Genomic DNA, 24,624 nt, shown 5'->3' on the forward strand with positions numbered 1-24,624 from the left:
GTGCGTGCGTGTTGAATTCCCGAATGGTTGTTGAATTGTTGAAAAAACAACGAACTTTTGTATGCTAAAGGATGTGTGGATTAGCTTGATTAGCTTACTGCTAGCGGCAGTTGTTGCGGGGTCTCCTGTCTCATGAGTGTGTGCAGGGGTCAGGGGCTCTGCTGTGTGTCTGTGTGGACATCTTGTGTGCCGCTCTAGCATTAAAAGAGTGTCTATTTGTTTCTTTATTCTTTAGTGGAGAGAGATTCTGTTTGCCGTGGACTGTGTGTGACGCCCTGTTTTTGTTTTTTTCCAAAAAAAGGTAGGTCTGTTATGGGGTTTTTTTGGCATAGTTTATTGTATAAAAAATATAAAAAGAATTGATGTGGGTGGGAAAGATGAGGTGTATTGCTGCACATTTAAGGATCCTTTTTCTTAATATATATTGTTATTTGCTGAAGTATATATTTTATATACTGTGTTTTATTTAATTAATTTATTTCAGACCATTTTATGCTTTATTTACCTTTATTATTATTATTATTATTATTATTATTATTATTATTATTATTATTATTATTATTATTTCCATTTCCACATTTAAACATATATAATTGAATTGAGTGAGCACTGACGCTCGGAGCTGTGGAGAGAGATTCTGTTTGCCGTGGACTGTGTGTGACGCCCTGTTTTTGTTTTTTTCCAAAAAAAGGTGAATAAATCCCCATGATTCAACTCCGGTGTGTGCGCCTCACTAAAAAGATACACAACGCAGAACAGTGAGTGTTACACATATCTACTCCTATTATAGTTATTAATCTAGGTTTGTATTTGTTCCATTATTTTATATATATATATATATATATACATGTATATCATCAGGTCCTTCATAAAAGTGCTATTTATACATATAAATATATATGTATATCTTCAGTCTACATTTTCTTCATATCTTATTTCAATACCCCCACATTATCTGGCGTACACACTAGTTTATTCCATTTTGCATTAAATTATTCCTATTGATTTATTCCTATTTTTTCATCTATTTTAACATTTGGAATCAGTCACCTGCCAGTTTCCTATATTTTATATTTCACTTATTATTTTTTTTAACCTATTTTTAATTGAACCTCGAGGTTTTTACACAATTTGTACCTGCAAATATACACACTTAAACAAACAAACAAACAAGTTTGCAGCGATCTACCACCAATGGCATACGCTGACAACATGAAAACCATGTTTTTCCACATGCACCTACATTTGTCACTTTCTCATCTTTTCTTCAACTTGCTTTTTCCCTTACAACACATCCTCTATCCATCTCTTCCTTACACTGCAACACAATGTTTCTATGTCTATTCTCCTCTCCTAGAAACCATTCATGTAAGGTTATAAACGTCCCTTTTTCCATGTTTTCCCAATCCATTCTCTTCACCTTCCCTCCAAAACCTCTACTACTTGCTTTCTCTCTCTCTCTCTCTCTCTCTCTCTCTCTCTCTCTCTCTCTCTCTCTCTCTCTCTCTCTCTCTCTCTCTCTCTCTCTCTCTCTCTCTCTCTCTCTCTCTCTCTGTCTCTCTCTCTCTCTCTCTCTCTATCCACACTACTCACAATCTCCAATTTACCAACCATGTTTCTATTTTTCTCCTTTTCAACAACACATCGATCCAACAGTAAATCACACTTATAAAATACAACAAGGTCAACAACAACCCAAAACCATATAACGTCTCTCTTTATCTCTTATTGTCTTTCTAATTGGTGTCGTCTTTTAACAGTCATGCTGAGTTACCTTGATTGTTGTCTCTTTTCTTTTTCAAGACAGCCTCGTGCGAAATGTTCTCTGCCACAACGCCAACATGATGATGATGATGGTGTTAAAGATGTATTTACTGCCACTAAATGACTTCTTACTTTTTCTTCCTTCCTCTTTTTCTCTTTGCAACAATTTTCTTTATCTGCTAACTTACTATTAATTTAATAGTAGGTTAGTAGCATTGTATTAGTAATAGTGATACTAATAATATAGTTATAGATATATAGTTATGGTTAATGTCAGCCTAAAACAGAAAGACACCAACGTTATTATTATTTATTTTATTAGGGATGCAAAGTATTTCTTGTTCAAGACAATACTGATCATTTATTTAAAACAATTTAAACAACATCTACATACAGTATATTACGATAGACATGTAATCAATGTCACAAAAAAAAAACTTCCATAAAACGTTTGGCCATTTTTTTTTTCTCTTCTTCTTCGTGGAAAGCAAGCAGAAGATGCAAAGCAAGGTTGGTTGCATGAACACAGGCACTCACTCTCTGGTAACCGACCAAAACATGTTTACAATTGATCTATTTTTCTCCTTTTCATCTTTTCATCTCACTTCAAACAATTTAACATTAAAACATGACAAAATAGTGATTTCATTCATATACATACGATGTATCTTAATATGTTTTTCTTACCATATTGCTCAACTCTACTTTTAACCTAATTTAACCAAACAAATACTTTCCAGTCAGATTTTTTTTTACATTTGAACTGCGGGTTCTGAGTTTAAAGGCCTACTGAAAGCCACTACTACCGACCACGCAGTCTGATAGTTTATATATCAATGATGAAATCTTAGCATTGCAACACATGCCAATACGGCCGGGTTAACTTATAAAGTGCCATTTTAAATTTCCCGTGAAACTTTCGGTTGAAGTCAATGGTTGAAACAGAAGTATTGGGACACATTGTATCCCAATACAAACAGCTCTGTTTTCATCGCAAAATTCCACAGTATTCTGGACATCTGTGTTGGTGAATCTTTTGCAATTTGTTTAATGAACAATGGAGACTGCAAAGAAGAAAGCTGTAGGTGGGATCGGTGTATTAGCGGCTGGCTGCAGCAACACAACCAGGAGGACTTTGACTTGGATAGCAGACGCGCTATCCGACGCTAGCCGCCGACCGCATCGATGATCGGGTGAAGTCCTTCGTCACGCCGTCGATCGCTGGAACGCAGGTGAGCACGGGTGTTGTTGAGCAGATAAGGGCTGGCGTACGTGGAGCGCTAATGTTTTTATCATAGCTCTGACGAGGTCCCATAGCTAAGTTAGCTTCAATGGCGTCGTTAGCAACAGCATTGCTAGGCTTCGACAGGCGGCACAGCATTAACCGTGTAGTTACATGTCCAGTGTTTGGTTCCGTGTCTCCTGATAGTAGTATTGTTGATCTTCTGTCTATCCTTCCAGTCAGGGGCTTATTTCTTTTGTTTCTATCTGCATTTAAGCACGATGCTATCACGTTAGCTCCGTAGCTATAGTGCTTCACTGATGTATTGTCATGGAGATAAAAATCACTGTGAATGTCCATTTCGCGTTCTCGACTCTCATTTTCAAGAGGATATAGTATCCCAGGTGGTTTAAAATACAAATCGTGATCCACAATAGAAAAAGGAGAAAGTGTGGAATCTAGTGAGCCAGCTTGTACCTAAGTTACGGTCAGAGTGAAAAAAGATACGTCCTGGTTTCTTCCGTGAACCAGGGGGTGTGCCTCTTAGGGGCCTTTTTCAGTTTTAGCGGTGCTATACTATCAATGGCATTAAAGTCAACATTAAAGTCGTTGGTAAGGCTATCGATAGAGTCCACATCATTTTGGAACGCTGCCATTAACGAGTGCCAGAGTGAGTCGTGGTTTTAGCAACATTAATGCTACGACTGCTAAAGCATTGGTTATTATCAGAATATTGACAATGGGTCAGAACTTCAAATTTTATGAGGTAGGGATCGGGCATGACTTTGGAGCACAGGAGTACGACAACTTTAAAAGTGGCAACACCCCGGACTAGAACCAGATCAATCGTATTACCGTTGCGATGTGTGGGTTCATGTATTTGTGTAAGACCACAACTGTCAATTATATTATCAATTATAACGCCACGCTCGGAGGGTCGGAGGGTTATCCTCTGTTCCTTTGTCTGTGCATAAGTAAAGTATTTGTATTATTTTCTCTCAGTGTTAGACATTCCAACACAGGAAGTGAAAATATGAATATTTTAAAACAACTTTGTTGTTCATGGTCAAGATGGCCGTCACAGCGCGTCTTCTGCTTGAATGTTCTCATAGTCGCCATGGTCCAGCTGCTGACAAGAGGACACATGATGACAGTGAGACTGGATTCATGACACCAGAACCAACAAGATGTCACCTCTGCAGTCTGGACGAGCTCATTTGGATCTGCGGTGGACGAGGGAGACGTTGTCGTCCTGCGTTTGGAAAATAAACAAGACCTGCTGAGCTTGTCCAGTAAAGTAAACCAGTAAACACCTTTAGCATCATGTTCATGTTAACAAAAACATGATACGTTTTTACCAAATTACATTTCTGCTTGTGGGTTAATTGTGTTACAATGTTCAATCATATTAATGATGATGGATTAATCTGCATTAAAGCGTTCATTTTGACAGTCCTACTTTTTACCTGAAGTGCAGAGTCAGGATGATCAGGATGCCCACGAACACAACAGCAGAACAGAACAGCCTGATGATGTTTATCGTTCTACAGGACATTCCTACACATGGACATACAGTAGATGTCTTCAGGAGACACAGATGTGTTTTGGACATGAGGGGTCTTACCATTCACGCTCACATGCACACCAATGATGTGGCGCCCCCTGCTGTTGTTGGCCTCACAGTAATAATCATGGCCACCCTGCTCTGTGATGTTCCTGATGGTGAGCCTCTGACCTGAACTTATGTCTTTGATGGTCAGCGTCTGACCTGGACTGATGTCTTTGATGGTCAGCGTCTGACCTGATGCCAGAGGAGACGACATGTTCTCCTTGTACCAGGTGTAGCTGGCGGCCGGGTTAGCATCGCTGCTGCAGGTCAGAGTCCCGAACTGTCCCTCATGGACAGACAAAGAGAGTGACCAGGGAGGATCTGAGGAACAGGACATTGTCCTCTTCAGTGTCACCACACGTCTTCAAGACGTAGATGTACTCACAGTGGACATCAATGAAGACGGGTTCTGATGTCTTCTTCCCCAGCTGGTTCTCCACAGTACACCAATACTCTGCTGAGTCTGAAGAGTTGATGGGCTTGAAGACCAGTTGTCGACCTTTTCTGAGGACTTCATCATCTGAAGACACATTCTTCTTCTTCTTGTACCAGCAGTAATCAACTGTTGCTGAGGAGTAGTCGAAGTTGTCGATGTAGCAGGTCAGTGTCAGTGGACGACCCTCCAATATGTCACCAGTATGACTCAGAGACACTGAGGGTCTTTTCAGAACATCTGGAGGAAGAACAAACAAGTTTTAAACAAACACCTTCTTCTTCTTTTCAGCACAGACAAAACATGAGTCAGTAAAGCAGCAGCAGACCTCCACCAAGGCGCCAGTGCACATTACACTTGACAGTGCATCATAGTACACATGCAGCGCCATCTGCTGGATCTGGTGGCTCACTGCCTCACTTTGCACTAATGCCAGACCACAGGGGGACCCCAAAGTCCAAACATACACGCATGATGTACGTATAATATCTGTGTAATATACATACTGCACACAAAAAACATCCCATTTAATTTGTATCTATTCAAAGAAATAAAACCTTTTTTATTTTTTTATTCATACATTTATATAGAATAACAAATGTTGCAAATATGCAAAGAATGTTTAGTAATGTATAAATATTTCTTTACAAGAAGTATTTTATAGTCAATACAGAGTAGTGATCCAATGAAAGGTTCATGTCTCGTAATTTTTAAAGTGCTGTTTTTCTGCCGCCTCTCCCTGTCCGTCACAGTGCCCTATGAAGTCTACCTAGCAACAAGTGCGACGTAAGCAGGAATACAAACAAATGTGTTGACTTGTTGCTGCTTCTGCTAGCTGGCTAAACGTGTTCATCAGCTGGGAGTTCATTTCAATTGGTTTGTGTTGTTTACTACTCCGTAGTTGGAATAGAAACGAGAAAGATTTGTGTTGTTTTCCTACTGAAGTGCTTTGTAGCGCACCATGTTTTTCTGGAAGAAAGAAGCACTCACACAGGTGAGGAGAGATGCTGATATGTTGATGTTGTTGTGCAGCACAGGTGATGTAGTCTCCAGGTGACAAGGTGACTTCTACTTTGGTTCCATACTTTATAACCTCTCCATTCTGCTGCCACACAAAAGACAAAGTAGCTTCTAGAAGGCAGCTTGTGTGACACAACATTTGTGCAACAAGGTGAGAATCTTCAACTGTGACTGACATCACCTGCACCTGCACAGCTGGAGGCCAGAGGAGCAAACATGAAACATGTCATATTAATATTCATTTTAGATGCAAGTCACACAACATACACACATGACTGCTTCATCTGGAACACCACTGTCCAAAGTCCAGTTTGCAGCCCACAGCTTGCTTTTGATTGGCTGCTGACTTATTTCTAAATAAAATTACACCTGACCCGCATTCAAACACTAGAAAAGATTAGTGACTTGGCAGAAAATTCAAAGATAATGTAATATACAGTATTGTACATAATATAGATATTTTATTGTCTAATCTAATGTATTCATTGTACAAAAGCAGTGAAGTTGTCATGTTGTGTAAATGGTAAATAAAAACAGAATACAATGATTTGCAAATCCTTTTCAACTTATATTCAATTGAATAGACTGCAAAGACAAGATATTTAACGTTCAAGCTGGAAAACTTTGTTATTTTTTGCAAATCTTTGCTCATTTGGAATTTGATGTCTGCAACATGTTTCAAAAAAGCTGGCACAAGTGGCAAAAAAGACTGAGAAAGTTGAGGAATGCTCGTCAAACACTTATTTGGAACATCCCACAGGTGAACAGGCTAATTGGGAACAGGTGGGTGCCATGATTGGGTATAAAAGCAGCTTCCATGAAATGCTCAGTCATTCACAAACAAGGACGGGGCGAGGGTCACCACTTTGTCAACAAATGTGTGAGCAAATTGTCCAACAGTTTAAGAACAGCATTTCTCAACCAGCTTTTGCAAGGAATTTAGGGATTTCATCAAAAGGTTCATAGAATCTGGAGAAATCACTGCACGTAAGCGATGATATTACGGACTTTCGATCCCTCTGGCGGTACTGCATCAAAAAGCGATATCAGTGTGTAAAGGATATCACCACATGGGCTAAGAAATACACTTCAGAAAACCACTGTCAGTAACTACAGTTGGTCGCTACGTCTGTAAGTGCAAATTAAAACTCTACTATGCAAAGCGAAAGCCTTTTATCTGTTGTGTCACACGTTCCTGGTCCCTCCCCTGCACGCCATCTAAGGGCAAGGGCCGGGCGTCTCTCTCAGCCTGCTGCAGCCAGCACAGGTGTGGCTGGTTCCAATCAGCCCAGCTGCTCCACATCCCAGCCATCAGAGAGCAGCCTACATAAACCGCTGAGAGCCGGCGCCCGACGCTTGAACGTTGACTCCTGTGGTCAGTATAGACAGCATTTAGAATTACAGTTATCTAGTAGTATTCTGCTCCCTCCTCCACAAACCCAGTGTCTCCCACGCCTCGCCGCCTCCCCGGGATCCCTCCGCTCCTCCGTAAAGTTTCATTAAACTCTGTTATACTTTATTACTGCCTCCGTTGTCTTTGTCCTTGAGGGTCCCTGGTACATTTGGTTCAACAGCTCTGGTCGAGCCTAACAGAACGTTCAAGCCAAAATGAACCAAACCGGGTCCTCAGGGACAGAGGGACAGAAGAACCCTGAATTACGAGAGCTTGTGTTTGGCCAGGCCACACAACTGTCCACTTTGCATGAAGAATTGAACAAAGCTTTTCCCACTGTTCAATCCCAAATTGCTGTGCTTGAGAAGACTTCACAAACTACTGTTGGTAATGTGGCTGCTCTGTCTGGCCAAGTGAATGACATTTCTGGAGTCTTGCTCGGCATACAGAAGACCCTGGAGGTCCTTACAGCACATGTTTCAGCTGAATCTAACTCTGCTTCAAATTCTTCAAACCAGCCTGTTAACCCCGTCCTCCCCAGCACACAGCAGCCTCAGTCTGAGCCTGGCTTAGTCAGTCCTAGGCCATTTAATGGTGATTTTGGTCATTGCAGGGGCTTCCTGGCACAGTGTGAGTTACTTTTTACTCATCAGCCATCCAAATATACTTCTGATGGTTCGAAGATTGCTCTCATCATGTCCCTCCTGGTCGACGACGCTCTTAATTGGGCTATTGCAGCAGTAGAGAACAACCCTGTCTTTGCCACTAACTACTCTCAGTTTAAGAGTGAGTTTCAAGCTGTGTTTAACCACCCTACTGACGGACAAGATGCTTCCAGCCGTTTGCTAGTTATTCGCCAAGGGTCACGTTCTGTGGCTCAGTATACTTTGGAGTTCCGGATCCTTGCTGCTGAAAGCCAGTGGAACGACCACGCCCTTCTTAGTGTCTACCGCAAGGGGCTGAGTGATTCTATTAAAGATCTTTTGGTCCGTGACAGCCCACAGACTCTTAATGAGCTCATATCCCTGGCCCTTAAGATGGGAACACGACTTCAGGAGCGCCATGCGGACCGAGCCCAACGAAGCTCTCCTCCTCCTGGGTCCAGTCGCTCTGCTTCAGTGACCCGCACTTCACCATCTCCTCGCTCCACTCCACAACCTCGACAGCTTATGCTCCCCCCTGCTCCCTCTTCACCCGGGCCTGCCGAGCCCATGGAGATCGGCCGGTCCCGGCTGACACTAGCTGAGAGGGAACAAAGGCTCACCAACCAGCTGTGTCTTTACTGTGGTGAGCCAGGACATTTCATCAAGGTCTGCCCGATCCGCCCAAAAGACCCAGCTCGCCGGTAGGGGCTATACTGGTGAGCCAAACAACTCTTCCCCAGCCCAAGAATCATTCCAACCGACTTTTCCCTGCAACCTTGACCTGGAATGAAGAGACACTGTCTGTTAGTGCCCTCATTAACTCCGGTGCAGACGAGTGCCTCATGGACATCTCTTTGGCTCACCAGGCGGGCATTCCTTTAGTTCCTTTAGATCGCACACTGTCTCCCCAAGCGATCGACGGACACTCCATGGGAACTATATCCTTTTCCACAGAACCCCTCACACTCACTCTGTCTGGAAATCACTCTGAAACCATCCGCTTTTTTGTTCTACACGCCCCAACAGCGCCCCTGGTGTTGGGTAGACCTTGGTTGGAGAGGCATGAACCTCACATCTCCTGGGCCTCTGGTCGTATTTTGGGCTGGAGCACCGCATGCCATGCAACCTGTCTGCGCTCCGCCCTGTCCCCTTCAAGCAGACCCAAACCCATGTCCTCTCCCCCGACATCACTGGTGTTCCACCTGTTTATCATGACCTTGCCTTGGTATTCAGTAAGGATAAAGCACTCTCACTTCCTCCGCACCGGCCCTATGATATTGGCATTGATCTCCTGCCTGGGGCTCCCTATCCTAAGTCGCATCTCTACAACATCTCCCTACCAGAGAAGGAGTCGATGCACAACTACATTGCGGAGTCCCTGCTCTCTGGCATCATCAGGCCGTCGTCCTCGCCTCTGGGGGCAGGCTTCTTCTTTGTAGACAAGAAGGATGGTGGTCTGAGACCTTGCATTGACTATCGTGGTCTCAATGACATCACAGTGAAGAATAAGTATCCACTTCCCCTTATTAGTTCCACTCTTGAGCCACTCACTCATGCCCGAGTGTTCACTAAGCTTGATCTCCGCAATGCCTACCACCTAGTTCGGATCAGAGACGGTGACGAGTGGAAGACGGCCTTCAACACCCACCTTGGCCATTTTGAGTACCTTGTGATGCCTTTTGGGCTTTCCAATGCCCCGGCGGTGTTTCAAGCCCTCGTGAATGATGTGCTACGAGATATGCTAAACATCTTTGTGGTGGTGTATTTGGATGACATCCTTATCTTCTCCAGGTCTGTGGAGGAACACCACCAGCATGTCCGCCTTGTTCTCCAGCGGTTGTTGGAGAACCGCCTGTTCGTCAAGGCTAAGAAGTGTGTCTTCCACTCTGACTCTGTGACATACCTTGGCAACGTTGTGGAAGCTGGACAGATGCGTGCGGATCCTGTCAAGGTCAAAGCCGTGGAGGAGTGGCCACGTCCTACTAACCGGACTCAGCTCAGACGATTCCTGGGTTTCGCCGGTTTTCTACGCCGGTTTATCAAGGGTTACAGTCAGATCGCTGCCCCCCTTAATGCTCTAACCTCCGTTTCGCGTCCCTTTTCCTGGACGTCTCGAGCCGAGACAGCCTTTTCCAAGCTCAAGAGTCTGTTCTCCACAGCACCCGTGCTAATCCACCCTGACTCGACAAGACAGTTCATTGTCGAGGTGGACGCTTCTGACACAGGCATCGGAGCCGTCCTTTCCCAGAGGTCCGAAGAGGATCAGAAGATTCATCCGTGCGCCTATTTCTCCAGGAGCTACGACCCCGCAGAGAGGAACTACGACGTGGGAAACAAGGAGCTGTTGGCGGTCCACGACGCTCTGAAGGAATGGAGACACTGGTTGGAGGGAGCGAAGCTGCCGTTCATCGTGTGGTCAGACCACAAGAATCTGACCTACTTGAAGACGGCGAAGAGGCTTAACTCCAGGCAGGCCCGCTGGGCCTTATTCTGCAGCCGGTTTGATTTCACCCTCACCTACCGCCCAGGTTCCAAGAACGTCAGAGCGGACGCTCTCTCTCGTCAGTTCTCTAACGAAGATCCTGCTGTCCAGGAGGAATCGGATTCCGACACCATCCTGCCCCCTGCCCGGGTGGTAGGTGTAGTCACGTGGGCCATCGACGCTGTGGTGAGGCAGGCCTTAGAGAACCAGCCCGACCCTGGCAACGGCCCTCAGAACAGACAGTTTGTTCCTGATGCCGTCCGTACACCGGTATTGGAGTGGGGGCACTCCAGCCGTGTTGCCTGTCACCCTGGAGAGCGCAGGACAGCTTCGTTCATTGCTCAGAGGTTCTGGTGGCCAACCCTCAAGAAGGATGTCAGGGAATTTGTGGCCGCCTGCACCGTCTGCGCCCGTAGTAAGGCTTCACACAGGCCTCCTGCAGGCCTGCTACAACCCCTTCCTATTCCGAGTCGGCCTTGGTCTCACATAGGTATGGACTTCGTTACTGGGCTTCCTGTGTCCCAGGGCTGTGACACCATTCTGACGGTGGTCGACCGATTCTCTAAAGCAGTTCATTTTGTCCCTCTCCCCAAACTCCCGTCTGCTGCTGAGACGGCTGACCTCCTAACCCTCCATGTTGTCCGCCCCCACGGCATTCCTTCTGACATCGTGTCAGACCGTGGTCCCCAGTTCATCTCCAAGGTGTGGAAGGCCTTTTGCAAGGGTATTGGAGCCACGGCCAGCCTCTCCTCTGGATACCATCCACAATCCAATGGGCAGACGGAGCGCGCTAACCAGACAGTTGAGGAGACTCTTCGCTGTGTTGCCTCCAGCAACCCCTCTTCTTGGGCTAAGTACTTACCCTGGGTGGAATATTCCCTCAACACCATGGAGAGCTCTGCCACCGGCATGTCACCCTTTCAATGCTCGCTGGGTTACCAACCCCCTCTGTTTCCCGAACAGGAAGTGGAGGTAGCAGTTCCCTCCACCGAAGCCCACCTCCGCCGGTGTCGACGCATCTGGGAGGCTGCCCGCGGTGCGTTACTCCGTGCCTCTGCACGTACCCAGCGTGGTGCCAACCGCCGGAGGGTGCGTGCACCTGACTATCAGCCTGGTCAGAAGGTCTGGCTATTGGCCCGGGACCTGCCCCTGCAGACGTCCCAGACTTCAACCCGCAAGTTGAATCCTCGTTATGTCGGACCCTACACTGTGGACAGTGTTATCAACCCCGTTGCAGTTCGTCTGAATCTCCCTCCTGCTCTTAAGGTTCACCCGGTGTTCCACGTGTCCCAGATTAAGGCCGTGGCCACTAGTGCCTTGTCTCCCCCTACCTCCGCCCCTCCACCCCCCCGAGTCCTGGCTGGTGGTGATCCTGTTTGGACGGTTCGGAAGCTGCTCGCCGTCCGCCGCCGTGGGAAAGGATTCCAGTACCTGGTGGACTGGGAGGGCTTCGGCCCTGAAGACCGTAGCTGGGTGCCCCGTTCCTACCTGGCTGACCCCTCCCTGCTGGACGATTTCTATCGGGACAATCCAGGTGCCCTAGGACAGTCGTCTGGTGCCTCCCCTAAGGGGGGGGGGGTACTGTTGTGTCACACGTTCCTGGTCCCTCCCCTGCACGCCATCTAAGGGCAAGGGCCGGGCGTCTCTCTCAGCCTGCTGCAGCCAGCACAGGTGTGGCTGGTTCCAATCAGCCCAGCTGCTCCACATCCCAGCCATCAGAGAGCAGCCTACATAAACCGCTGAGAGCCGGCGCCCGACGCTTGAACGTTGACTCCTGTGGTCAGTATAGACAGCATTTAGAATTACAGTTATCTAGTAGTATTCTGCTCCCTCCTCCACAAACCCAGTGTCTCCCACGCCTCGCCGCCTCCCCGGGATCCCTCCGCTCCTCCGTAAAGTTTCATTAAACTCTGTTATACTTTATTACTGCCTCCGTTGTCTTTGTCCTTGAGGGTCCCTGGTACATTTGGTTCAACAGCTCTGGTCGAGCCTAACATTATCAACAACACCCAGAAACGCAGCCGGCTTCGCTGGGCCCGAGCTCATCTAAGATGGACTGATGCAAAGTGGAAAAGTGTTCTGTGTTCTGACGAGTCCACATTTCGATTTTTTTGGGGGAACTGTGGACGTTGTGTCCTCTGGAACAAAGAGGAAAAGAACCATCCGGATTGTTCTAGGCGCAAAGTGTAAAAGCCAGCATGTGTGATGGTATGGGGGTGTATTAGTGCCCAAGACATGGGTAACTTACACATCTGTGAAAGCACCATTAATGCTGAAAGGTACATACAGGTTTTGGAGCAACACATGTTGCCATCCAAGCAACGTAATCATGGACGCCCCTGCTTATTTCAGCAAGACAACGCCAAGCCACGTGTTACAACAGCGTGGCTTCATAGTAAAAGAGTGCGGGTACTAGACTGGCCTGCCTGTAGTCCAGACCTGTCTCGCATTGAAAATGTGTGGCGCATTACGAAGCCTAAAATAGCACAACGGAGAACAACTTAAGCTGTACATCAAGCAAGAATGGGAAATAATTCCACCTGAAAAGCTTAAAAAATGTGTCTCCTCAGATCCCAAACCTTTACTGAGTGTTGTTAAAAGGAAAGGCCATGTAACACACTGGTAAAAATTCCCCTGTGACAACTTTCTTGCAATGTGTTGCTGCCATTAAATTCTAAGTTAATGATTATTTGCAACAACAAAAAATACGTGTGAAGATTAAATATCTTGTCTTTGCAGTCTATTCAATTGCATATAAGTTGGGAAAGCATTTGCAAATCATTGTATTCTGTTTTTATTTACCATTTACACAACGTGACAACTTCACTGCTTTTGGGTTTTGTAATATAGTTGTATTATTGGGCATGTTTGGTCAGGTGTGTTCATACCTGTTACTGTCAAGGTGATTCCAGGTGAAATACTCCTCCATTCAAAATCATCATCATCAGTGGTGAATTTGAAGCGGTACTCAGCAGAATCATTCTGCCTCACATCTTTTATTCTCAGTGTGCTTTTTCCAGAAGTCTTTGAAGGTAATTCATACCGAGGGCCTTCAGTCATGGAGGGGTTCCCCGAGTGACTAGAATCTGTACGGAACCAGAATTTTCTCAGGGTATTTCCATAGCTCGTGTATTCACAGTAAATGTCCACTGATGATCCTTGCATGGCACAGATGTGTCTCTTGTAGTAAACCACCTTGTTACATGGCCTGTACGCACCTGAAAGACAGAAGAAGCATTGAGCTGAGTCAGCACAAAGTTACATGTGACGTGCAGCAGAAGACTGAAGAGTCCACTCACACTCTGGAGGAGACACAGCTTGCTCGTGTCCTCTTACAGCACAGGAGTAACTGTCTGTGGAGTAATAGTCTACTGTGTACACTTGAGACTTTGCATTTTGGATTTCCTCTCCATTCTTATACCAGACGTATGACGAAGGAGACCAAGGACTGCAAGTGCTGCTGACACACTTCAGATCAAACCCATTCGAGTACTTTGGCACTTGTACTTTCGGACCTGGAATGTAAGGAAAACTTCAATCATTTCAAAACAAAAGTCTTCATGTCCACTTCCACCAAAGGCAGTACAGTTTGGATCAGTTTTTGTCCTCATAAGTTGTGAAGGGTACCAAAATAACTTGCCGCGGTGCCAAGTACATTTGTAGGGCAGCCAAAGGGGCGGAGCTAGACACAGTGCAGTGTGCCGATTGGAGGACAGCGAATGGTCACTTCCGGAATGTGATGACGCCCCAAAAATCAAGATGTCCTCCATTGTAGTTCTGCGTTGGCGCCACGCTATGATGTCACTGTGGCTGGCCCCGCCTACTCAGAGTCGGCGCCAGCAAGGCTTAAATCACGATCAGAAATTGACAAAAGTTCATTTCATTTGAATGTACTTTTCCTAAATATACAAAAGTGTTTTCGATTGATTGATTGATTGAAACTTGTATTAGTAGATTGCACAGTACAGTACATATTCACATTGTGTGTGTGTGCAGAAAACATCGCACAGGGCGATGTGATGCGTCTAGTGCAGTAGCCTTGGAGTAGTAGTACCTGTAGATAGTGCATGCTGCATGCCGCTTTTGCTTGCTATGCTGCATGCTGCTTCTGCCTGATACTTATTGCTTTCAGCTAGTGCCGCCGGCTAGCCCTCTGTCTCAGAGGGCGAAAAGAGGAGCCGAGTGCATAAGCCTCCTCAGCCGGTACATAGCCTCTCCATTGTCAAGACTCGTACATGCCTCCTCGTGGCCACACACGGTAACTGGAACCTCGCGGTTCCAGGCTAAGTTGTACGGGATCTCGGAGCAGCAGGGGCCCCAGAGACGGGGCATGCAGGCCCACCGGTGTGTGGACATGCCCTGGTGCCCAGTCAACCCCTGTCCCAGCTATGGGTAAATAACCCCAGCTATGGGCGAATAGTGAAAACCGCCTCAACGGTGGACCAGGCGGAAGATGGCGGCAGCGGAATGCACCACAACGGCTGGGAAGGCGGATGAAGGCTGCAGCAAAGACGGGTCCCCAGTCGTCTTGGTCTCCATGCCACTGGACCCTGGCCCGCTCAATGCCAAGGACTGTGTGGTGGCTGACCGTGCACCAGTCTCCCCACATTAAAAGATTCCACGCACAGGCGTCCTCCATATAGGGAATCCACCCTAACATCCCGGATGGAGGACAGTCATACTCGTTTCGAGTGACCGCCGACGACGACGACGACATATTCTGTACAATTGACCACTAAATGGTAACACCCGAATAAGTTTTTCAACTGGTTTAATTCGGGGTCCACGTTAATCAATCCATGGTTAAGACTGGTGTTAGAATAATTGTTTCTAAGTTATCACAAAAACTTTGTGTTACATTGAGTGCCCGGTGAGAAGCAAAAGCTGTCTTTGAACCTACCAAGAAGAAGGCTTGTAAAACTCCGCCGTGTAGGGGGGGAAGCAACATGAAGGTGTTCTGTTTTCTTTCATGTATTGTAATCAACAGAAAGATATTGTTTTCACCCAAGGACTACAAAGCGGTGAGAAGGCAGGATCTGCCCAAGTTCCGACCTCTTATTGAACCTCCCTTTTCGACTGTTTTACGAACCTCTTTTTGAACTCTTTTACGACCTTTTCTGTGAACTGTTTACGACCTTTTCTTTTGAACTGTTGTAATCAAAGGCCATGGCTGTTTACGACCTGGTCTCTTAGAAGCAGCTTGTTGTCATGTGGTCAGAGAAAGTCCAAATAAAGGGGGAGGCGTACAATCTTTCGCCAGAGCGTAATGACACTGTACAATGGTACAGATGTCCAAGCGTCTCTCCTCAAATTGAGCCAAATTGAATTCTGTTTAATTCTTTGCTTCTTGTCTTGTTTAATAGATGTCATCAGTGTTTGAACCTGACAACTGGTTCCCATACCGGGAGTCGAACCCGGGTCGCCTGGGTGAAAACCAGGAATCCTAACCGCTAGTGTTTATCACACTCTGTCATATATGATATTAGGCTCGTGTTGCTGTTTTTACGTCGGAGCAGATTCCAGCGAGCTCGTTTGCCAGCGCTGTATGAAATCCGCCTGAGGCCTTCTGGATCGACGACGTGGCGGTCTGTGCAGCGTCTGTGATTGGGGGAAAATAGTTGATAGACAGTCGCGATAGCCAATCAGAACCGTTGAACTTGAACTTTCACGTCCTCTGTGGTTGGATACTCACTCGCGACTCACAGGTGTGTATCCAATCACAAGTTGTGAGAGCAGGAAGTGCCGCACCAGAGCCATACCCTAGCAGGGAAATATGGTATCTACTCGCTTTTTAGACCCACAAGGAAGGAGAGAAAAAGGTTGACGATGTTTGCGGATATATTTGCAAGGCCATTTTAAAGAAGGATATTCCAAGAAAAGCTAGATCTCGTGAGACGAGGTCCAGCTCGCTGGGCCCCGAGCTCGTCTAAGATGGACTGATGCAAAGTGTTCTGTGGTCTGACGAGTCCACATTTCAAACTATTTTTGGAAACTGTGGACGTTGTGTCGTCCGGAACAAAGAGGAAAAGAACCATCCGGATTGTTCTAGGCGCAAAGTGTAAAAGGCAGCATGTGTGATGGTATGGGGGTGTATTAGTGCCCAAGACATGAGTAACTTACACATCTGTGAAGGCGCCATTAATGCTGAAAGGTACATACAGGTTTTGGAGCAACACATGTTGCCATCCAAGCAACGTTACCATGGACGCCCCTGCTTATTTCAGCAAGACAATGCCAAGCCACGTGTTACAACAGCGTGGCTTCATAGTAAAAGAGTGCGGGTACTAGACTGGCCTGCCTGTAGTCCAGACCTGTCTCCCATTGAAAATGTGTGGCGCATTATGAAGCCTAAAATAGCACAAGGGAGACCCCCGGACTGTTGAACAACTTAAGCTGTACATCAAGCAAGAATGGGAAAGAATTCCACCTGAGAAGCTTCAAAAATGTGTCTCCTCAGTTCCCAAACCTTTACTGAGTGTTGTTAAAAGGAAAGGCCATGTAACACAGTGGTAAAAATGCCCCTGTGACAACTTTTTGCAATGTGTTGGTGCCATTATATTCTAAGTTAATGATTATTTGCACACAAAAAATTGAAGTTTCTCAGTGTGAACGTTAAATATCTTGTCTTTGCAGTCTATTTAATTGAATATAAGTTGAAAAGGATTTGCAAATCATTGTATTCTGTTTTTATTTACCATTTACACAACGTGACAACTTCACTGCTTTTGGGTTTTTGTACGTTCACGTTTGATATGTTTTAATAACTAATTTAATCTTGACAGTTCCACATAGAGATATGTTTTAATTGATGATGTGGGTTTATTGATAAGTTATGGTATTTTGAGAGGTATTTATTGAAGTCGGACTAAGTAGGACATCACGTGAAATACATGCCCCGCCTACTCGCAGCAGACAATCAGCACTTCGACTTCCTGACCTCAAACTGGACTGAGCTTGGTGGAAATGTGTTTCATGGAAAGCAGTACCAATGACGTTCACTTTGACACCAGGCGTGACGATGAAGTCTCCTCTGGAATGGTTAGTTGTGAATCTGAACGTGTACTCGTCACTCCGTCTCACGTCTGCGATGGTCAGACTGCAGATGTTGCCATGACACTCAGACTGCACACCACCAAAGTACTGAGGGTCCAATCTTAGATCTTCATTTGGATCTTTGGTGAACCAAAATGTTTCCTTGACTTTGATCTCACGCCCGCCTTCTGTGGGCGGGAACTTAAAGGAGCACTGAAGCTTCACAGTGGATCCTTTAAATGCACAGATCTCCTTCTCAGTGTAGTTCCCCCCCCACTCAGCACTGAGCAGCCCTGAAACACACAACATCATCAATGACATCATAAAATGATATCTTAAAGATGGGTCGACTCATCGGATTATGGAGTGTAAACACATGCAGTTGTTCTAATCGACCACAGGCCTTTAAATTCAAATCGTCATATTTTAGGCACGTGCTAACTGACTATAAAGATGACTACTTCATTCAGAAATATTTATCAATACGACAACCGTGCTGCTTGTCGGGCTGTCACAAAAATAATAACTCTATTAAAAGCAAGAACATGCAAAGTGCTGACAAAAGACAAAGTCTCAGTTTGTATGTGAACAGAGGACAGAGACAGTAACAACAAAGAAAACCAAAACTACAAACCTTTGGCAAAAATGAAAGTTAAAGTAGTAATGATTGTCACACACACACTAGGTGTGGTGAAATGTGTCCTCTGCATTTGACCCATCCCCTTCTTCACGCCCTGGGAGGTGAGGGGAGCAGTGAGCAGCAGCAGTGGCCGCGCTCGGGAATCATTTTTGGTGATTTAACCCCCAATTCCTACCCTTGATGCTGAGTGCCAAGCAGGGAGGTAATGGGTCCCATTTTTATATAGTCTTTAGTATGACTCGGCCGGGGTTTGAACTCAGGGCGGACCATACTTGCCCACCTTGAGACGTCCGAATTCGGGAGATGGGGGCAGCGGCGGGGTTGAGGTGGGCGGGGTTGGGCGGTGCCGGGTTTGGTGGTAGCTGGGGTGTATATTGTAGCGTCCCGGAAGAGTTAGTGCTGCAATGGGTTCCGGGTATTTGTTCTGTTGTGTTTATGTTGTGTTACGGTGCGGATGTTCTCCCGAAATGCGTTTGCCATTCTTGCTTGGTGTGGGTTCACGGTGTGGCGCATGTTTGTAACAGTGTTAAAGTTGATTATACGGCCACCCTCGGTGTGACCTGTATGGCTGTTGACCAAGTATCCCTGGCATTCACTTATTTGTGTATAAAAGCCGCATATATTATGTGACTGGGCCGGCACGCTGTTTGTATGGAGGAAAAGCGGACGTGACGACAGGTTGTAGAGACGCCAAAGGCAGTGCCTTTTAGCCACGCCCCCAATATTGTTGTCCGGGTGGAAATCGGGAGAAATTCGGGAGAATGGTTGCCCCGAGAGATTTTCGGGAGGGGCACTGAAATTCGGGAGTTTCCCGGGAAAAACGGGAGGGTTGGCAAGTATGGGGCGGACACTCAGTGGCCTAGTGCAGTGGTCCCCAACCACCGGGCCGATTGGTACCGGGCCGCACAAGAATTTTTTTTTTTTTTTTTTTTATTTTATTTAATTTTATTTATTTTTTTAATTAAATCAACATAAAAAACACAATATATATATTATATATCAATATAGATCAATATAGTCTGCAGGGATACAGTCCGTAAGCACACATGATTGTATTTCCTTATGGAAAGAAAAAAAATTAATATGAACGCGGAGGGTAAATAAACAAAAAACACCTACAATCTGAAATATCTGAGACTTCACTAAGCTTTAGAACTTTCTTGTAAAAATCATTTCAGGCTGGCCTCTCTGGAAACACTCTGTGGAAACGCTCCCCACCCACACTGCTTGGTGCCTCGTCTGACCTGCTGTGGCGTAGATTACCATGGTAACTAGTAGGGTTGTACGGCAGGTGTGTCCAAAGTGCGGCCCGGGGGCCATTTGCGGCCCGCAGCTAATTGTTTACCGGCCCGCCACACATTCTGGAAATACTATTGTAAAAATAAAAAATAACATTAAAAAAAGTGCAATGAGGTGAAATCTAACGAGAAAAAGTTGCAATGTTGACACAAAAGCTGCCATGCAGGCTGTTTTTTTTTTCTTTTGTCTTTCTTTATTTTTCTTTTTTTGCCATTCCTCAAAAAAAAAAAATAATGACAAAAAATCCATGTTATAATGAATTATTTTCAGGGCTCCAATGACTTCAAATATTTCACTTTAAAATGTTTTATGTGGTAAATATTGCATATATTGTGTAGTTGCCATACACATCAAAGTTTTCTTTGACAAATGCACATAAAACAAACAAAATAATAGCTCCAGCATAAAATGGACAGATATATCTGAAGTTGATCTCGTAACTTAAGTGTTGAAAGTAAAAGAAAAACCTAATAAAAATGTATCACTTTATGAGTGGGGCACCTTTTGGATCCCAAATATATTTAGTGGTATTTTATTTATCTTTTCACTGTGATTACTCAAAAATATGAAATAATTAAAATCAATGGTGTCCTGCATTATTAATCTTTTAGGGCTCTAATGACTAAATACTGCATATTTCAGTTTTACTATAAAAAAAAAAAGTTGTTTTTGACAGAAAAGCCATAAAATATTTTTATTTTAATTTTGTATTACTTTATATCAACTTGAAGTTGATATAAAGATGTACTGTAATTGTTGAATAATTTAAAAAAAATTATAATCTGACTTATTTTTAACATTTTAATTACTCAGACCCTTTATGGTCCCTGGGACCCCTAAAGGTAAAATAAATAAAAAATCCATATATTTTGTTATGGTTTGAAAATGAAAAATATCAAAAGGGCCCCCACATGCTTTAATTTGACCGTGTGCGGCCCTCAGTAGAAAAAGTTTGGACACCCCTGTTGTACGGTATACCGGTATTAGTATAGTACCGCGATACTAATGAAGCATATTCGGTTCTGAAAAGTACCGGTCTGCCACACCCTAAGATTTTTTGTTAAAATAAAGCCAATAATGCAATTTGTTCCTGTCCCCTTTATTTAGAAAAGCATCGAAAAGTACCGAAAAGTATCGAAATAATATTGGTATCAGGACAACACTTGCCACAAAAATATCATGCAAAAGCGCGGATTCCAACCATTGAAATACTTTGTATTAGGGATGTCCGATAATGCCTTTTTGCCGATATCCGATATTCCGATATTGTCCAACTCTTTAATTACCGATACCGATATCAACCGATACTGATGTATACAGTCGTGGAATTAACACATTATTATGCCTAATTTGGACAACCAGTTATGGTGAAGATAAGGTCCTTTTTTTTTAAAAAATAATAAAATAAAATAAGATAAATAAATTAAAAACATTTTCTTGAATAAAAAACAAAGTAAAACAATATAAAAAACAGTTACATAGAAACTAGTAATGAATGAAAAGGAGTTAAATTAACTGTTAAAGATTAGTACTATTAGTGGACCAGCAGCACCCACAATCATGTGTGCTTACGGACTGTATCCCTTGCAGACTGTATTGATATATATTGATATATAATGTAGGAAGCAGAATATTAATAACAGAAAGAAACAACCCTTTTGTGTGAATGAGTGTGAATGGGGGAGGGAGGTTTTTTGGGTTGGTGCACTAATTGTAAGTGTATCTTGTGTTTTTTATGTTGATTTAATAAAAAAATAACAAATAAAAAAATAAAAAAACGATACCGATACAAAAAAAAACGATACTGATAATTTCCGATATTACATTTTAAAGCATTTATCGGACATCTCTACTTTGTATAGTTCAAGACTTACGGTCATTAGAAAACATGACTGCACATCATAATGGCAGCTACACTTTCCATCTTAAAGATGTAAAAAAATTATTTGGGAATGTCCGGCGGGCCAGATTGAAAAGCTTAACAGGCCGCATGTGGCCCCCGGGCCTTAATTTGCCCAGGTCTGGGTTAGAGTGTCCGCCCTGATATGGGTAGGTTGTGAGTTCAAACCCCGGCCGAGTCATACCAAAGACTATAAAAATGGGAGCCATTACCTCCCTGCTTGGCACTCAGCATCAAGGGTTGGAATTGGGGGTTGAATGGTATTTTGAGAGGTAATCATTGAAGGCCTAGGTGGGAAACGCACGGCCCGCCACTGTTGTAAACAAATGTAAAAATAAAATATCTATCAACTGCGATGGACTTGCCATAACATTCGTGAAAAAGGTCACTGAAGGGATTTCAAAACCACCAACATTCATTTGTAACTTATTACTACGATCCGCTACATATCTGGATCAAATGAAAGTAGCTAAAGTGGTCCTGCCTTGTAGAACTAAGGGGGAAGATGACAAATGATGACATACCAATTTCTTTACTTCCTCAATTTTCTAAAACTCTAGAGAAGTTCTTCAACAATAAATGAGACACATTTTTGGACTAACATAAATTGCTCACAGGCAGTCAAATATGGAGTCAGGGCAAACAATTCAACAGCAATTAAAGCAATTAAAGAAACAACTAATGCAATTGATCAAAAATAAACATGCAGCTGGAGTATCTGTGGACCCTAAAAAAGCATTTGATACCTCTAGAGTCAGAACTCGGGCCAAAATGATATATACCACAGGTGTCACTTCATTTTATTTGACCCTCCAAAGCCTGGAAATAATATGTGTCAATAAAGTAATGTAACTTTTTTTTTTTTTACTAAATGTAAGAAATATATGTACTCCATGTAATCGCAAATTATGTTAACTTAAATATTGCCTAATTATGAAAAAATATATTATCAAACATTCAAACCATTTTTTAAATAGAAATAAATGCTAATAATAATGATTTCAAAGCAAGTTATCCATCGAATTGTGCAATGTAAAAGTAGCAATAGATTTCATGGTAAAATTGTGACATTTACTGTGGTTTTTACAGCATTTTTCTCTAAATGAAAAAAAACAGTGCTATTTTTACTGTAATAAACTGTGGTGCCGTTTTGGCATTTACAGTAATACACCGAAAAATCTACAGTTGTTGATTTGCGGTAAAAACAAACAAACTGGCAGCTCAGGTGCCAACATTTTACTGTAAAATTGCAGTTTTTTTATTTACAGTTAAAAAAAATAAATGTAAATTTTACTGTAACATTCTGGCAGCTGAGCTGCCTTTTTTTTTAACCATAAAAACAGCAGTACTGTTTTTCCATTTACAGTAATATACACTACATTTTGAGGTGAAATTATTGCAATTTACCATATTTTTTTAACATTTTAGTTAAAAAAAAATCTACTAATAAAATGCATTTAAAAAATTGTGTAATAATAGTATTCACTGTTAGAAGCGGCCTTCTGGGGCCAAACATAACTGAGATGTGGCCCTCAGTGAAAACGACTTTGGCACAATTCTCAACTTGCACAACAAAAAGTCCACTTCAGAGCAGGCGCAACATGAATTAACTTGAAAGTTTGTCACTTTATGGTTCCTTTTCCTTCATGAATTATGCTAATTAAGAATGTTTCACTGAAAAATTGCACATTTAGCTGACATTACTGGTAATAACAAAAAAAATGCATGCAGAGAGTCTATGTAGGAAAGCAATATTTTATCAATTAGAGTCAGGAATTTAACCAAATAAAAAAGTAGATGTTTAGTACCTGGCATGCAGAGAAGGAGGACCACAAACCCTGTCTTCAGACTCATATTGGAGTAAGTGAACAAGTAGAAATGTGTGCGTCTACAGGTCGCAAGGAGGAAGTAGTCATGATGTTCAAAGAAATAGAGAGGAAGAAGTGGCCTTCTTCTTCTTTATCTTATTGACATGCATGAATAAAACCCCCTCATGAAATGCACTTTTCTGTGTTCTTTTCTTTGCAGGTTCCTCTAACAACTTCAACACACTTTTAAAAACATGCCTGAGGCTTTAAGGCGGGGGTCAGCAACCCGCGGCTCTAGAGCCACATGCGGCTCTTTAGCGGCGCCCTGGTGGCTATTTAGGCTAGCTGTATGTACATATTGCATCATTATGCCTTGTTTGTAGGTATATTTAATTTCCTTTACTTATGTCCTCTGTGTATTTAGTTTATTTTTCCATGTTTCATGATACATTATTGTATGTAATATTGGCTGCATTTCTCATAGTTGTTTGTGTGCCATGTTGTTCCAGACCACAGCAAACGTTACCCAGCTTGTAAAGATTGTAATAAATTCATTAGAAGAAGACAGCCTGTTGTTTCCTTTAACATGGACACACACATCTATACCTTTGGTCATTCTAAGACATTCTAAGGTCATTTCCAGGAGTTCTCCACCTCTGAGAAGTTTTACTAACGTTTTCCAATGTTATAAAAATGTGTAGAATAATTATTACATTTCAACATTTCTGTCAACGAAGATTTGCGTCACATTTTGATAGTAGGCTAATATAGCTAATTAGCCACTTACATCATGTGTTGCCATCATTATAACACTTTTATAAGTCTTTTGATTTTTGCGGCTAACTGATAGCTGTTGTGATTGCCATGCCTCCTTATTTATTCTATGTTATGCCATTATCTTATCTTAGCTCAGCACCCAGATGTATGGTGTACTGCAAATGTCTAAAACATAATCTAACCTAAGAATGTTGGGCTACACTTTAAAGTTAAACCTACTTGAAACGTACATGTAATACATTCATTTTCACACCTCCCCTCCCAATGCGCCACACACACACACACACACACACACACACACACACACACACACACACACACACACACACACACACACACACACACACACACACACACACACACACACATACACACACACACACACACACACGCACGCACACACACACACACACACACACACAAAGTTGTGTGTGGGTGTGTGTGTGCACTCGAAGAGCGTTTTTCTTTTCCCTTCAGCTTATAAACATGTCACTTATTTTATCACTTGATCATGCTACATATATATAGCCGAGCTAAATTGTATTTTATTTTATTTTATTTTAATTTTGGTCAATTATTCACATCATTTTTTGTTGTGGAC

The 24,624-nt window shown here is 43.4% G+C and overlaps 1 protein-coding gene and 1 long non-coding RNA gene across 8 annotated transcripts; one reads left to right on the top strand and one right to left on the bottom strand.

Annotated features, from left to right (window-relative positions):
* Positions 1–249: 249 nt before the first annotated feature.
* LOC133633745 (uncharacterized) lies at positions 250–6,481 on the top strand. Of its 5 annotated transcripts, none has more exons than XR_009821831.1 (3): positions 250–758; positions 1,804–5,504; positions 5,781–6,481. It is a non-coding gene; the product is annotated as an uncharacterized LOC133633745 (long non-coding RNA). The 5 variants fall into 5 exon arrangements; XR_009821829.1 differs by having other exon boundaries at positions 1,804–5,195; positions 5,320–6,481; XR_009821830.1 differs by having other exon boundaries at positions 1,804–4,708; positions 4,826–6,481.
* LOC133633733 (B-cell receptor CD22-like) lies at positions 2,097–23,297 on the bottom strand. Of its 3 annotated transcripts, none has more exons than XM_062026392.1 (10): positions 23,247–23,297; positions 17,554–17,892; positions 13,867–14,082; positions 13,456–13,785; positions 6,019–6,243; positions 4,981–5,268; positions 4,611–4,916; positions 4,453–4,543; positions 4,181–4,238; positions 3,931–4,112 (listed from the first exon to the last, which is right to left on the bottom strand). In XM_062026392.1, the coding sequence occupies exons 1-10, from the start codon at positions 23,290–23,292 to the stop codon at positions 4,065–4,067; spliced, it is 1,947 nt and encodes a 648-aa protein (XP_061882376.1). In that variant the 5' UTR covers positions 23,293–23,297; the 3' UTR covers positions 3,931–4,064. The 3 variants fall into 3 exon arrangements, with proteins under 3 accessions (XP_061882374.1, XP_061882376.1, XP_061882375.1); XM_062026391.1 differs by having other exon boundaries at positions 3,931–4,115; XM_062026390.1 differs by having other exon boundaries at positions 2,097–4,238.
* Between the last annotated feature and the right edge of the window lie 1,327 nt (positions 23,298–24,624).

Source organism: Entelurus aequoreus, linkage group LG18, assembly GCF_033978785.1.
Source record: "Entelurus aequoreus isolate RoL-2023_Sb linkage group LG18, RoL_Eaeq_v1.1, whole genome shotgun sequence".
Lineage (NCBI taxonomy): Eukaryota > Metazoa > Chordata > Actinopteri > Syngnathiformes > Syngnathidae > Entelurus > Entelurus aequoreus.